Here is a 15,894-nt window from a genome sequence, read left to right as displayed (position 1 = left end):
AAGACCCTCCCGGGCCCAGCAGGAGGGGTTCTGGGTCACAGGGGCTGGAAAGAAAATTAATCACAGAGGAAAACTGTGTAACTGACATCCAAGGACTCCCAGCGAAGAATTTGCAGGTATTAGTATCAAGGTTGCTTCCTTTTCTCCCCCAACAACCTTCTTATCTTAGGGTACCTTTCGAATTACAGAAAAGTTGCAAAGTTAGTATAAAGTTCCCGGGCACCCTCACGCAGCTTGCCGCACAGCTCGCGTCTCCTGCCAGGGTGGCACACTTGTCCAAACTAAGAATTTAACATTGATGTGCGCCTACCGACCAAACTCCAGATCTTTTTTTCCGCCACGAGTGTCCTTGTTCTATTCCAAGAGCCAATCCATGATCCCACACTGCACCTCCGAATGGTCTCCAATTATTAAGATAAAAGAGGCGGTCCCGTTGTTCGGCGGGTTACAAACCCGACTAGCATCCACGAGGATGTGGGTTCCATCCCTGACCTTGCTCTGGGTTCAAGGATCCTTTGCCATGAGCAGTAGCGTAGCTCGCAGACGCGGCTTGGATCTGGCGTTGCTGTGGCTGTGGTGTAGGCCAGCAGCTGTAGCTCCAATTTGACCCCTGGCCTGGGAACGTCCATATGCTGCAGGTGCAGCCCTAAAATAAAATAAAATAAAGGAAACTTGACCAGAAGAGCCCATCCCGTCTCTGCCTTCCCAAAGGCGGCTGGCATGTGTCCTGCTGTCCCTGTTCCCAGTGTTACCAAGCAGGTACAAGTCCCCTAGAGAAATACGGTCATTTGGTGCTCGTGTGGGTGTCCTGTCCCAATGACGACTGCTTCCGCCACAAGCAGCCTCCTACGACTTGCCTCCCCCCCCCACCGCCCCCGACATTCTGTTTGGCGTCTACGGTGATGATACATAAGCAGCCCTTGCCTTCCCTTCTGGTCTATTACGCACTTGCAAAGAAATGTATTACAAATTTCCTTCTCCAACCCCCAGCTCACAGGCATTTAGACTGTTGGTGATTTAAACAATATGCACCATATTCTGGTACATACAGCGAAAAACCATCTCTCTGGCCTTTCCCACGCGGTGTCCTGAGATATTGTTATTAACAGGGCAGTCTCCAGCTGCTTCTGGAATTTCCCCATCAAGGAGGTTTGGGGGGGGGGGGGCCACGGAAGAGCCCCAGGACTTGGGCACTCGGGGCCCCCTGCCCAAACAGTCACTTCTCAGCCACAGAGACGGAGGAGAGGGGTAACTGTAAGCGGGGTGGACAATGAGGGCGAGGTGTGTGCTGCTTATCTTCATCCTCCCTTTCAGGGCCCAGAACCACCACGCCAAGGTCAGGGGCTTGGAGGCTGCCTGGGGGGTCTCAGCACACCTGCGCTTGCGCCCTCTCGCCCCCAGTCACACACCTCCACAGGGCGGGGAGTTAGGAATGAAGGGGGTTACATTCAGGCAGAGCCGAATTCAAATGCTGACTCTACCACTTCCTCGCTCTGCTGCAAGTTCAGGCACCTTCAGTTTCTCCTTAAAATGGGAATGATATGACTTGCTTTGCAGAACTGGAGAAAATTAAATAAGGAACCTGATAAGGAAGGCTGTTATAAATCCATTACTGCTACAGAAAGATCTCAGCCTTCCCACGTTATCACTATGACTTATTTCAGCGATGCATTTAGATAACGAAGGGGTCTCCGAATTCAGTTTCTAGACTCAACCCTGCAAGATTCCGCCTGGGCTAGGAACAGCCTCCCAAGCCCTGCAACAAAAAGCAAGACTTTGTGACAAGGCGGTCACCAGCACAGCCCAGACAAAGACCAACCCAGGGCAAGCGCCTCTTAAGCCAGACCAGGTCAGGCTCCTTGATTCTCCAGGTAGTGACCCGGAGTGCGGCTGGAGCTTGCTTTTGCTGAAAGACAAGTCCTAAAGAGGCGAGTCATTTTACAAGTGGGAACGGAGAGAAGTGGTTATTCTTGTTGAACCACGAGAATACCTCAGTGATCAGGAAGCTTCTAGAAACACTGGTCTCCAAATTCGGGTGCATGCGCTCGGGGGAGGCAAGAGAGATCCACTGGGATACAGGGCGGGAAACACCATAATCACAATTAAGTGTCAAGAACTGACGGACGGCAGGGAGGATGGGAATTTACCAGCTGAGCTTCAATGAAAATCTCCGCATAATTGGTGAATGAGACTGAAAAAATACAGATCTTATTTCAGTAACGCAGCCAACAATTCACTTGCTCCCTGGCCATCGTGTTACCTTGTGAGAGAGCCTTCACCTAGACAGCGTGGTCACCACTAGTGCCATTTCCCAGGTTCTTTCTGGTGCTCCCCTTTCCAAACTTGGGGTGGAGCTAAAATCTCCTGCCACCAGGGTCTGATCATGTGACTGGCTTTGCCAATGAAACGTGGGCAGAAGCGCCTGTGTCACTTCCAGCTGGAAAAATGAAAAGCCCAAGAACAAGTCACATTATCTTTTCCTGTGGGACAGTAATTGGTGACATTTGAGAGGGTGGCAGTTCCATCAGCCTGGAGATCTGAGCATCTTCTCACCTGCCCAGTGGGCAAAGCCCGTGCCAACCCACCATGCAGCCATAACAAGAGAACAACAGAGCCCCGTGGTCTTGGGCTGACCAAGATTTCAGGTTCTTCCAAAGCTCCTGGTGAACTCTGCTGATGCTGACTGGTTGAAGGATCAAAATAGTCAGTTTCGGCCCAGACCTTTAGCTCACTGATCCCAAATTGTTGAGCCATGACTTTTGAAAGATCAGATTCCATCACATTGAAAACTTCAGTGATAGCAACATTTAATTTGTCTTGCTAATGAATTAAAACTGTATTCTTGGCATTAATTCCTAACAACACATTAGTTACGATGTGTATTAATGAATCCTAGAGTTTTGTATTTTTCTATCTTTAGTGCCTCCTACTTAAATCCCTATTTTAGTCCTGGTCTTATAAGGTACATGCCATGCTAAAACAGGAGTAGTTACATGATTTCTTTCTTTTTTAAAAAAAAAATTATTTTAAGCGAGAATTGCAATGATTCTTAATTTTTATTTATTTATTTATTTATTTAGCTTTTTAGGTCCGAACCTGTGGCATATGGAGGTTCCCAGACGAACCTCCAACGGGAGCTATAGCCATCGGCCTGCACCACAGCCACAGCAACGCGGGATCCGAGCCTCATCGGTGACCTACACCACAGCTCACGGCATGGCCAGATCCTTAACCCACTGAGTGAGGCCAGGGATCAAACTCACAACCTCAGGGTTCCTAGTCTTGGATTCATTTCCACCGCGCCAGGATGGGAACTCCATGGTTTATTTCTACTTAGGCCGTACTCAAAAATTTATTACTAGGGATGCAATGTTAAACTTAACACTCAGGAGGAACTCCTGCTGTGGTGCAGTGGGTTAAGGATCCAGAGTGGTACTGGTTCAGTCACCAGTGGGGCCCTGTGGGTTAAGGATCCGCATTGCCGCGGCTGAGGCGGAGGTCGCGGCTGCGCCTGAGATTCGATCCCTGGCCGGGAAACGTCCCTGTGCCGAGGGGGCAGCCGGAAAAGAAACCATGCAAACCCCTCGGAAGGTGCTGCCTTGGAACATCGTCACCTCTCTCAGGTGTGCGAGCTGCCGGCATCTGCGCAGCTCCCACGCCACGCGGGGCCTGCGGGGCAGTGCGGGGGCGCGGCAGTGAGAATGTCTGAGAGAACCATCAGGAAGAGAGTCCTTTATCAAAGGCCCAAACACGAGTCATCGAAACCACAGAACGACCTGTCTTTGAGCGCATGGCTGAACTGCTGAGCCCTGGGACCACGCTGGGCCGACTGTCACGCTAAGTGCTCAGATTCTTTTTTTTTCCCCCAAAGGACATGAAAGCAAGAGAGAGGCCAGCATTACAAGACGGCACAGGCCTCCCTCCAATGTTTAAAGACAGGCAAGTCCTTGATTTTGGAAACAATGCAAGTTTTCTATTCACAGCCAAATTTAATTAAGCCAGACAACAAAAGATTGAAACTTGAAAGCTATTCTGGGAGATAAAGATGGCAAAGATGGGGGGGGAACCCTTAAGCGTCGCTAAGGCGGAGTTTTCAAATGTTCAAATGGGATAGAGAGAGCTCAAGAGAATTCACGGGAAGCTCGGGAGAGAAAGCCCACCTCTCGTCTAGGCCCTGGAGACCTTCTCTTGTGTCCTCTGGTCTCCAGAGGCTTCTAAAGGCTTCGTAGTAGCCCCGCCCAGGTGAGGCAGCGGGGGTGAGGGGCAGCCTTGCACCTGCTCCCATAAAACGAGGGTGCTGTTCTGTTAATGAATGCCTGGGGCTCGTCACTCCCTCCGGGGGAAAGACAATTTGTACTTTGACCACCTTCCAGGAAGGGGTGGGAAGAAATACATCAGCATTGCGAGTTTTTCCAAATTCGAACTTTTTATTTTGGAATGATTTTTGATTTAGAGAAAAGCGGCGAAGATAGTGATGAGAGCGTTCCCGTACAGCCCTCATTCAAGGATTCATTTTCCTGCGGTACAGTTGAAAGTAGCCGTAGATGCTAAAATTGAGAGAAAGCCAGCAGGAGACTCCACTGGTGCTCAAGTAAGTTTGGTGTGCTCAGATTTCACTGATCTGAAAGAGGAGGAAAATGCAAGTGTCGGGGGGGGGGGCGGTATGACATATACGAAGATATACACCTTGGTGGGCAACTCTCTTCACATCCCTAAAATAACACGGGTGGCTTAATCCCAGCATTTGAGATCACGGACTTAAACACTGAAATGCAGACTCTAATACTGACGTGAATGGTGATCTGGCCACCAAAATAAAAACAAGATTTACCATTTCCGGTGCACTAACTACGTGCCCGACTCCGCACACGCGAGAGATGGTTTGTCTTCGTGGGGGTCTGTGGAGGAGGCGATGATTGCCCAGCTTTATAAGATGAGGAGACAATCTCAGAGATGTCAAGTAACTTGCTCAAGGTCACACAGCTCATAGGCAACCACAGTAGAATCAGACACAGGGGTTTAAGCTGTGTCTAAAGAGAATCAGTGTGGATGCCGTTCCGGTCTCCCTTGCCAAGTCACACCCTCTGTTGTCACCGCGAACTTCCGTTACACGGCCGTGAAGCCCCCCAACCCCCCACTCCATATATCACCCAGAATTAGCTGCAAAGTGTCAGGAAACTTGGCCAGGCAGCCCCAAGCATCAGCGAGGGCTGGAAGCCTTCACCGTGAAGCCCTTTATAGAAAGCCGCAGTTGGCAGCCCCTGCTCCTGCATGGGAACAAATTAACATTGGCATTCCAAACACAGGAAAGGAAGGAAATTGGAAACACAGTTTATACTTGGCCAGCTCTTTGAAATACTGTACCATGCTACCGACATCAATTAATGAAAAGCAGGGTTGTGCTGAGAGGCTCTGGTTTGCAAATGCATTAACACACGTTAAACATGTTTGTACAGGAACCGGATTATAAGCACCCTGGCTCCAAAACAATAAAGCAATTACCCCAAAACTGGTGCTTTCGGAGTTGTCATTAATTCAATCCACTCCACGCGGATCAGCAAAGGCTTTTCTCGGCTCCCAGCAATGCCTCCCGACACGAATGTTGAAAGGACAGCATCTCACATGCTACTCTGAGTTTCACATAAGTAAGTGTCAAGCTTCATGCACTGCTAAGATCCCCCCAAATCATAAACACTCCACTTTGGGGTGGTGGTGGGGGAGCAGAGCGGCAGCCCTGGCATTCGTCGGCATTGCCATTTCACATCGGGTTCGAGCAGTTTTTCACGGAGGAAGGTTAGCTGAGAAATATCTGTTCCATATTAAGAAATACCAAGTCACATTTTTGTCAAATATTATTTGTCAAATGCCATTTGCTGCAAAACCCAGAATTCAACTGCAGCTGAACACACAGCTAATACCGAACGGTTCACATAATCGCTGTGGTTGTACACGGGATCATTTGCAGTGAAAGCACCCCCCCCCTTCCTCTATAAACTGTTTCAGGACTTGGAAAGAAAAGCATCTGAAGCTCTGGAATAAATAAAGCACTGTGCCTTGAGCTGCCCAGCACAAAGGACCCAGCGTGCCGGGAGAACAGACTCAAAACAACCAAAAAGGCAACTGCCGCTTCGCTTCCCAATTTTGCAGGAATGTTTCAGAAAAATGATTTGAGATGACGGGGGTGAATCGCAACATACCTCGCTTGCAAAGGCAGGCTCGGCCAGTTTCCTGAAAGACCAGCATCTTCTCCCACTGCACTCACAGGTACAGGCACCTGCGACCACATCCTGAGTCCAGGCAAAAAGCCCCATGGATGTCGCCGCCCTGCTGCCTCGCCCAGGTGACGTCACCCCTCAACTCCACGTTGATCTGGGATCCATCAAGTCGGAGCAATTTTGGTGTGCAAAGCTAAATGTGTTATCATTTTCACCACAAATTAACAGTTTCTGTGTAAATATTGGTATTTCCTCGCCCCATGAAGGCGCGAGGAGGCAAAATGGCACTGGCGCATTTGATTTAAACTAATTAAAAGCAGAGGGTCCTGCAATTCAATATATTGATTTTACCAGTGGGACTTAAATCTTTTATAATAAGTGTACACAGCTGCAGCGCTCTCCCACCACCACGTTTTAAAGGCTAATCCGTGCATTCCTTCTGACAATAATACGACAGGTCCCACACATCCCTGCCTGTGCCCTAACCCCAGTGACACTGCCAGAGTGCATTAAGGCGAAGCACTGCAGGGACCCGCCAGAAAACGGCCGCGCCGACAGCCCCCAGCTAGGTCCGCAGGGGGATGGAAAAAGAACGGACGTGGCCAGCCAGGTGGTGCAAAGACTCTCCATTCAAAACATCAGCTGGTGAAAGAGATGGGCAGGGAGGGAAGGGTGGAGACTAGGGGAGGGTTAGGACACACTGGTTCGTGCAGTGGGCCAAATATGACCTTACCCAACAGGGGAAAAAAGATATTAAAGTGATGGGGTGATCAATCAACCTAGATGAGGCTCTGCCTGGAACAAAGTCGTCCCTCGCCTCTGAGCTCGGCTGACATGTGATATTCGCTCACGTCGCAGGCACGCCGGTGGTCAGGGGACCGCGGGCCAGCTGTGTTTATCAGGCAGAGGCCTGATGCACTACTCCACGCTCGCGGGGCTGCACCTCCAAAGCCGCTTCCTCCAGAGAATCCCCGCTCTCTCTCTCTCCCCAGGCCTCCTCCCTGACCCCTTCGGCGGGCCACCCGGCAGCCTCCGAGGGACGACCCTGGAAGGAGACCCAAAAAGAGCCACGCACGCTGACACCCAGGGCTCGGCCTTAACCTGCTCTGATTCCAGACGGCGAACAGAGAAGATCAAAAAAGTTCAAATCTGGGTCACATATATGCTTGGGAAGAGGGGGAGAAGATCTTTGATTTATATAAGCAGGAAAATGAGGTTTAAAAGAAGCGATTTTGAAAGGGTTACTAAAAACACAGCTGTTGGTGCACTCCTATGGCGAAGGCACTCTGCAGAACGAGAGAGAGAGAGAAAGAGAGAGAGAGAGAGAGAGGGGAAGGCTGTGTGACATCTATATTAACCTCTGGCTGCTTACCAGTGAGGGCCGCGCTCGAGTGCTGGAATGTGGAGCAGCCCCTTCCAAATTTTAACACAAGCCAGGTTACAGCTGCGAACGCCTGCAGCCCGGGGCTCCCTCGGCCAGCACTCCCTGAAGGAAATTTTTAAACTGTAACAGAATCTTTTTCTAATACTCTACAGTGGTAGGGCCTGTTCTTAGGGGCAAAAGGAGAGATCTTAATGCCAAACACTTGTCAACAAAAAGGATCGCCAGATGGTATAAAATAAAAGTAAAACGGAACAGCCTTCTCTCTGCTCTTCGGCTACATTAACAAAAGCCACTTTTATACGCTGAGCCCAATAATGATAGGTTTCCAACTTTCTCTTTTTTTAATTTAGCTTTGGAGATGAAACACACTTGGGTCCTTTATAACCTGGACCAGAGATAAACGTGCATCACCCCCCACCCCCCCAGTGCCAGCCAGCTTCTTTAGAAGCTCCCGAAAGGAACTGCTGGATGTCTCCAAAGAAAGAACGGGGTGGGGTGGGGGTGGGGAGTGGCGATGGCCGGATTCAGTCTGCAGCGCTCACATGGCCCAGGGACAATTTAAGAGAGGGTAGCCTGTTTTGAATTCCAAAATTAAGTCTACGCAGAGGAGTTGGGGGCTTGTTAATCCAAACCAGTTTACAAATCTCGCCATTGAACTTAAGGGGCCCAGGCGGGGAAGATGTGAGTCTCCCCTGGCGGCACAGCGAGCATCACGCGGGCTTTATGGTACAGGCTGGTCTTTGTCATGAGGTGCGGTCTGAGGTCCTCATTCTCAGCACCTGGTTTTGTCATAAATTCTCCTCTGCTCTCTTGCTAGTTTAGATCCTGCTCAGCCTGGCAAAAAAAAAAAAAAAAAAACAAAAAAACTTGAATGCTGAAGAGAACGACTTATAGGGACAAAAACCAGTTTGGCTGCAGACAGCAGGAAGAATAAAGGCACCAGGTCTGCAAAAGCCTTCAGAATTCAGGCCGAAGCCCTGCAGGAGAGCAGGGGGATGCAGGGGAAGGAAGGAGGGGGCCGGCTGGGGGGCAGTGGGGGAGGTCAGCCTCCCTTCGAGATCTCTGTCACCCGCCCCCCCCACGTCCCCTGCATGAGAACAAGTCATGGCTGCATAGGAACCCAGGACATTTTCTCACTCTGGGGAAAGTCAGACTAAATCCACCTTTAGAAACCTTTGTATGTTGCAGGCCAATGGGACCTGTCATCCAAGGAAAAACTGTGCTTTTTCTCAGCTCCCAGGTCGCCTACACCCCGCTTCTGCACCACTGCTACCCCAGCCTCTGCTGTGGAGAGATCCGGAACCCCACAGAATGGGAGGGGCAGGCGGTCCCCTCCCACGCGGCCGCTGAGCAGAAATTACAGGCATTAGAAGCATGTCCAGCAAGAGTCTTGCCCAACCGCGGTCCAGGTCTTCACCCAACTAATTACCTCGAGTTTAGGGACCAAGAAAGAAAGAAAACAAGGTCAGGGCACTCTCTTAAAAGCCACTCTGCCATCTAATTTGGAGTGATGTTCAGAAAGCAAGAGCTGAGAAAGTCAGGACTGTCATACAAAGCCCAAAGCCGGCCCGACTGATTAAGAGGCTCAGACAAGCCGGTCTTTGTCCTTTCAAGATGAAAGAACTGGGACTAACGGGTTGAAAGGTGTGTGTACAGCCAGGGGAGGAAAACCACCCAGCTGTGGCCTTCCTTCCCAAACAAGTCCCAGCTTGCTCGCGCCACCAAGAGGGGGGGGGGGGGGGACAGACAGCCCTGCCCCAAGTTTCCCAGAGGCAAGCAGTTGGCAACCTCGTGCATGTCTGGCATGGGAGAAGCCTGGGTCTGGCCACACTGCTGGTCCATAAGCACCAAGGTGCTTTTTGAACTGGGTTTGCAGAGCACAGAAGCCAGCGCTTGCAAATACCTTTTTAATGACCTCAGCCAGGCTCTGAAGGCTGCCACTGGGACCTGTGGCATTCACCCAGAGTCCCAGGTACCCAAGAGAACAGACGACACCATAAATCCCCAGTCAGGGAAAGGTCCATGTTTAATCTCTGGCTTCAGGATGACTGCAGAGCTCTGCTTTAATTAATTCATTAACATGTATGCATTTGGAATTTTCTTTAGTTTCTGGTATAGGGTAATAAATACACATTGAAAAAACAAAAACACACAGACATTGAAAAAATCAAGCCCCAATCCCTAAAGGCCCCCCTCCTGCCCAGTTTTGCTAAACACGTTCCCCCCCCCACACACACCCAGTACAATCTCTTTCCAGTTCACTGTCTTCTTCCAGCGGGAAAGGATGATATACAAGCGTATAGGTAACTTCACTGATCTGCACCTTGCTTTTTTCCACCTCATACATCTTGGAGATTGTTCTAAACCGGGACATATGGAGCTGCCTCATTCTAACAGGCTGCCTAGTATAATTTAAAACTTTCTTGAAGTCATTTTGGCATCTAAACCTCCCACCCCTTGCTCGCTGAAACTCTCTGACTATTTGATTTTGGGCTATTATTCAGGGCAGACAATGGCGTCCTGGGAACTAGGGGACCTTATCTGGCGAGGGAAGCATTAAGGCTGATCCGAGCTTCCCTGGGCCCTCCATCCACGCCCCAGGGGCCCTGCGGGGGGCTTCGGGATCATTATTTCCCTGTTGACACAGCGCGGGTGGGCGTGAGTTTGCAGTTCTGACTTCGTATTTTCGCAGTAAGTTACACATGTAGAATGAAAGCGGCTCAGGAAACAGCGTTATCGGGGCATGTTATCTCAGAAACCAAATATTTGATCATCAGCCCTACAGCGCGCTGCCGGGGGTTAGTTTGAGCAAGTCTGGTGAATGTGCGGGCACAGATGGAGGGGGGGCACCGCGCTCTTGCCGGAGCACCAGCCTCCCGTCCCCTGGGCGGTCGCGACTCCAGTGGGAAGCCGGGTCTCCCAGCCACCCCCGGCGGCGTCTGCTCGGAGATTCCTCGCCACCCAATCGCCAAAAGCCGTTGTTTGCGCGCCACACGTGATAAACGCTGAAAATGGATTCTGCCCGCCCGCGACCTATCATTAAATATTTAAAATAGAAAGGTCGCAATGGCAACGCTTTTCTCCAGCTCCAGGCAGGAGAGCTGAGAGCGAGGGGGGCGCTCAGAAGTCAGGAAAGGGGCCCCGGGGCGCTCGGGGCGCGCAGCACGCTAAGGCGGGCGCATCGCGAAGGGACAGGTAGGGCTTGCCAGGGCGGGGAAGGGAGCGCGACGCCCGCGATGCCAGGGCCAGGCAGGGCTGAGAGGGGCGCAAAAAGGGCGGGAAGGCAGCGTCCCGATGCAGGGCCCTTTAAATCCAGGTAGCGCGGGCCGAGCCGCCCGGCACAGCTCACATGACCGAGCCCCGCGCTTTGAACTGAGCCGCGGCCCGCCGGGCGCCTCCTGCCCCAGAGGTGCGACCGCCAACTTAACCGGGAGAGGGCTTCGGACCCGTCCTTACTCCCCCCACCCCCACCCCCTACACACACACTCCCACAAGCCAGACGAGCCCGGGTCCCTCTACCTGGGGCGCGCACAGCTTGGGGTCCACTAGGACCGGGGGTTGGGGAGGGGGGAGACCTTCGGCCAGGCACTGCGTTTTGCAAACGGCTGGGAGTGGAAAGATGGGCGGGTGGGATGTGAGAAGCGGCCCCCTCCCTGTCCCAAAGCGACTGCTAACCTAGATGCGCACCCCCTCCCTCCTGCCTTCACTCACCGAGGTTGACGAAGCTCATGACCATGTCGGCGTCGGTGAGGAAGTGGCTATCCTGCAGGCTGGCCAGAGGGGGGCCTTGGGTACTGAAGACGGCCTTGTAGGGGTAGGAGAAGCCCTGGCCGTCGGGCCCGCCGCCCTCCTCCACCGCCATGGCATTGTACAGGTCCAGCATGAACATGGGCGCCGAGTTGTGCTTGCCCTGGAGGTGGGGGCGCGGGCGATGGGGCAAGCCCAAGATGGAGAGGATCTCGCGCTGCATCTCCCGCCGCTCCTGGCTGCGGAGGCGCCGGTGGATGAAGCTCGAGTGCACCTCGTTGTCCAGGCTGAAGTCGGCCAGCGCGGAGCGCAGCAGGAACAGGGGCGCCCAGAGCGCCACGAAGCTGTGGGGCGCCGCGGCGCGCAGCGAGCGCACGTGCATCGCGCCGGCTCTACGCGCGACCCGGGCTCCCGGCACCCGGCACCGGGGCCCGCGCCGCCCCAGGTGGCGGAGGGGGGCAAGCGGCCGTCCAAGCCGCTCGGTCACTTGCTGCAGACGGGCCCTGCGGCGCCCGCGCCGGACATGGCCCCTCCCCGGCCGGCTGCGCTCTGCCCGGACCCCCGCCCCCGGCTCAGCGCTGGCCCCGGGGCCCCTCGCCCCGCACTCGCCCGGGCGCACCGCCGGGCTTGGAAACCCGCTCGAGAGAGCGAGGGAGCGAGCAAGGAGGCGGGCGCGGGTGGGAGGAGCAGCCAGCAAACCTAGGAGCCGGGAGAGCGAGCGCCGGGGAGGCAGAAAGGCGGCCGGCGAGCGAGCGCTCCTTCCTCCGGTTCCTCTAGCGCTTTTGCTCTGGGGCGGCGGCCACCCACCCTCCTCCGAACTCCGGAGCCCAGAGTAGGGGCCCCAGCTCGCCCTCCCAACCCTGCGCGCCCTTGATCGCACGAGAGGCCGCCTCGGGAGCCCCAGAATGGTACGCGCTGGGGCCTGGGAGAAGGGAGGGGGAGGAGGAGGACGGGCTTCCAAGGGCCCCTCCCGCGCCGGCGGCCTCCCACCTGCCCTCAGCCCCGCCCTCCCCCCAGCTGCGCCCAATGGATTCATTCATTCCTTCTGGAGCGCTCTACAAATATTTACCAAGTGCCCACAGGGTGCCCAGCGCCGGTCTGGGCGCTGCGGGGATGCGGAGAGAGGAATCCGAGCCGGCCCTGCATTCTCCGGACTCGCAGTCCCGGTCAGAAAGGAGGCCTGAGCGGGACCCTGGGATTAGGGCTGCGGTAGAACAAGCTGAGGGAGTGTGGCGGGAGCAGGAATAAGAGAAGGCATCCGGAGGAGGTGGCACCTGATACCCTCTTGCCCCTTGCCCCCTTTTTACTCCAGCCACGCCGGTCCCTCCCCGAACTCGTTGCCAGCTTGTCTTTGCACTTGCCAGTCCTTCTGCCTGGAACTCCCTCCCCACCGTGCATCCCTCCCCACCCCACCATCCGACCAACCCTTCAACTCCAGGTGCCACTCAGGTGCCACTTCCTCCCAGACCAAGGTAGATACGGTCCCTCCCCCTCCTCATCCTCGCAAGCACTTGTTTTCTTTTCTTTAACTCCTCCCACTGTCTGGAATGAGGTTGCTATTCGTGCTTCTTTACTGTCTTGTCTCCCCACTAGAGAGGGAGCTGCTCCCAGGGGGCCAAGGCAGGCCTCCCTCAGATGCCCTTGAACCCAGGGCCTGGTAGGCACTGCGGCTGCACAGTCGTTATTTGTTGAATGACTGAAATTGTGTGAGCTGGAGAATTCTTCCCCACCTCCTTCCCTTTGGGGCCCCAACAGCTCCTCCACCTCTGATACCCTAGGGCCAACACCGTTTGACCCGCCCCACCTGCCCTCACCTGGTGGCATCTGAGGAGTGTGCAGCTGGCCAGCTGGCGCTGCATCCAGTCACCTCTGAGCATCTGTGCCTGAGACCCCACCAGACGCTCCTGGCCTCTGTCCTCCCCTCCCCTCATTCACTCATCCCACGTGACCCTGAGCTGCCTGCTTGGGGCCCAGCTTGCACTGGACAAGGCACACAGGTGCCCCAGACAACTCAGAACCCGCTGTGGGACCTTAAGCGAACCACTGGTCTTCACAGCCTCGGCTGCTTCATCTGTAAAAATGGGAGCAAAATAACACTTGACCCAGAGTGGCAGTGAGGACCACGGGATAAACCTCAGTCCTGCCTCCTTCCTTCCCTGGGGCTGCCCCAAGGAGGCAAACGCACAGACCAGTGCTTCCCAGATGCTGGGCTCGATGGAGGGCAACTACAGGGAGTTTGAGACGAAAGGCAAGGGGCTGAGTTTGGACACAAGGGTTTCCTTTGAGGGGAGGGCTCTGGCTAAGCCTCACTTCAGGGAGGCAGAAGGCTCCTGGGCTGGTGAGGAGGAACCTGCTCTTCTGAAGTTTTCTGAAGCAGAGGTGGTTCTGCCATGCAGCCCTCTGGGAGCTTTTGGATAAGATGGCAGCCTGAGGGGCCACATGGGTGGCGACAGGAGAGGCCGGAGGCCAGGCGAAGAGAAGAGGGCCACAGGCTGCAGGTTCTGGCACTCGAGTCACATCCTGGCCCTGGTTCACACGCCCAGGCTGTGAGATGAAACAGGTCCTGCACCTCTGCCCACCTGTCAGTCAAGGCACCGTGAAAGCGCCCCCACCTGCCCTTTGTTCATTAACTCCTTCCTTCCACAAAGGTTTCCCGAGCACTTCCTGGGTGTCAGGCAGGGTGGGCTGCACAGGCATGTGACCTGGGCAGGTGCCTGGCAGAGCCCCACTCTTGCCTCATGCTCTGCTGTTGCCATGTTTCAGCTCTTCATAATCTATGAACAGAGGGTCCCTGCTTTCATTTTGCACTGAGCCCTGCAAATTGTGCGGCCCATCCCGGGGCCAAGCGCAGTGCTGGGCTGGGGAGTACCGCTGAGTAAGCACACGGTGGCCTCCGTCGTGAGCTGGCTTTCCAGCCAGGCGAGACAAAGCAGGAAACCTAAACATGGCTTGGGGGTAGGAGCGGACTGCCCATTGTCCATTGACTCTCTCCGGATGGACAGGCAGGACTTCCACACTCACCTGCCAGAGCTGAGCGGAGCGGGTCCCCCGGGAGGGTCGAGGGGGAAGGACCCAGGATGGGGTCTGTGGAGGGTGAGCACTAACACAGAGAGCTGCTGAGGCAGCCGGAGGAGCTCTGGCTGGTCCGGGGTCCACGGGAGAGCGTGCAGCCCGGATCATTTCAGCCTGCGATGTGTGACAGGAGTAAATAAACAGGGAGCGGTGGTGGGAGGCAGGAGGAGGATCTCCTGGAGCACATGCCATTGACCCGAGTCCTGGGAGGACCAGGAAGGGAGGCTTTCCCAGGGAAAGGCATCCTAGGCAGAGTGAGGAACAGGCACCGGGCTCCGTCCACCCAGAGCTGCCTGGGGCTGGCTTCCGGGGACCAGGCCACTGCAAGTGCTAGGCTACCTCCAGCCAGCTGAGAGGAAGGGGTGCCTTTCCTCCAAAGTCTAAAATACCATGGTCCTGCCCTCTCTGCTTTTTAATCCACTGTGAAATATGGGGAGTGGGGGCGCGGATTTTAAGAAGCTGTGGGTGGGGGCCACAGGTATAGGTGCCACCCGTCTCCATCTGAAAACACCTGATTGGTCAGCATCTGCCCTGCAACAAGAATTATAGTTTACCCCTCTCTGCATCTCACTTGAGTCTGGCACACGGCAGGGGCTCCGTAAGCCCTGTTGAATGAGTAGTAATGGGCACGGCCCATACCTAAAGAGCATGGTGGATGGAGGGCTGACTGCGCAAGCGCCAGGCTGAGGCCTCTCGCAGAGCCCTCCCAGCGCCACGCTCCCTCTGGATGACATCTTTTCTCATGTGAGATGGAGACAAAATGCTCTCCAAGTCTGAGACCCAGGAGAAACAAGGTTCCCAGTGAGTCCCCACCACCCTCTATTGAGCCTTATCTTTCCTGTGTCCATGGGGGAGGGAGATTCTTTATTTTCCCCAAGACTCCACAGGCACCCAGTGAGTGCTTGCTTGATTGCTGAATGAATGCCTGCATGCAAACCAGAGTATCTGGCTGGGGGTTCCCACTGTGGCTCAGCAGGTTAAGAATCCCACTAGTATCCATGAAGATGTGGGTTCAATCCCTGGCCTCACTCAGTGGGTTAAGGATCCGGCACTGCCGTAAGCTGCAGCACAGCTCATGGTTGCAGCTGGGATCTGGCGTGGCTGTGGCGTAGGCCGGCAGCTGCAGCTCAGATTTGACCCTTCGGCTGGGTTTAAAAAAAAAAAAAAAAAACCAATCTGGCTGGACCAGCAAAGGCTTCAAGATGTTTAGAGGAAGTCTTGAGTAGGAGCTAGCAGCCCGGTTTCTCACCTCAGCTCTGCCACTTGCAGTCCCATACCAGGGATTTAATCTGGGTACCTCAGTTCTCTCATCTATATAATGGGAGGGGGCAAGCACCCATCTCCTAGGGGTGCTGGGAGGATTCAGAGCCTCACTGAATTCATGTAAAGGACTTCCCAAGTGCCTGGGGCACAGAGAAAGCATTTGATAGATGCTAGTTACCATCTGGATGAAAAGAGAAATATGTTAACATGCAC

General features: G+C 54.3%; 1 protein-coding gene across 1 annotated transcript in view; it reads right to left on the bottom strand.

The window, feature by feature from the left end:
• BMP7 (bone morphogenetic protein 7) overlaps window positions 1-12,280 on the bottom strand; it is a 90,398-nt gene extending 78,118 nt beyond the window's left edge. Inside the window, exon 1 of the mRNA XM_047770804.1 lies at window positions 11,311-12,280. Within this exon, the coding sequence (XP_047626760.1) occupies window positions 11,311-11,728 (418 nt within the window). The 5' untranslated portion in view covers window positions 11,729-12,280. The remainder of the gene's footprint in view (window positions 1-11,310) is intronic.
• Window positions 12,281-15,894: the final 3,614 nt, after the last annotated feature.

This window comes from Phacochoerus africanus, chromosome 3 (assembly GCF_016906955.1).
Source record: "Phacochoerus africanus isolate WHEZ1 chromosome 3, ROS_Pafr_v1, whole genome shotgun sequence".
Lineage (NCBI taxonomy): Eukaryota > Metazoa > Chordata > Mammalia > Artiodactyla > Suidae > Phacochoerus > Phacochoerus africanus.
The sequence above is the reverse complement of the archived record's forward strand: the minus strand, read 5'-3'. Positions and strand labels throughout refer to the sequence as shown.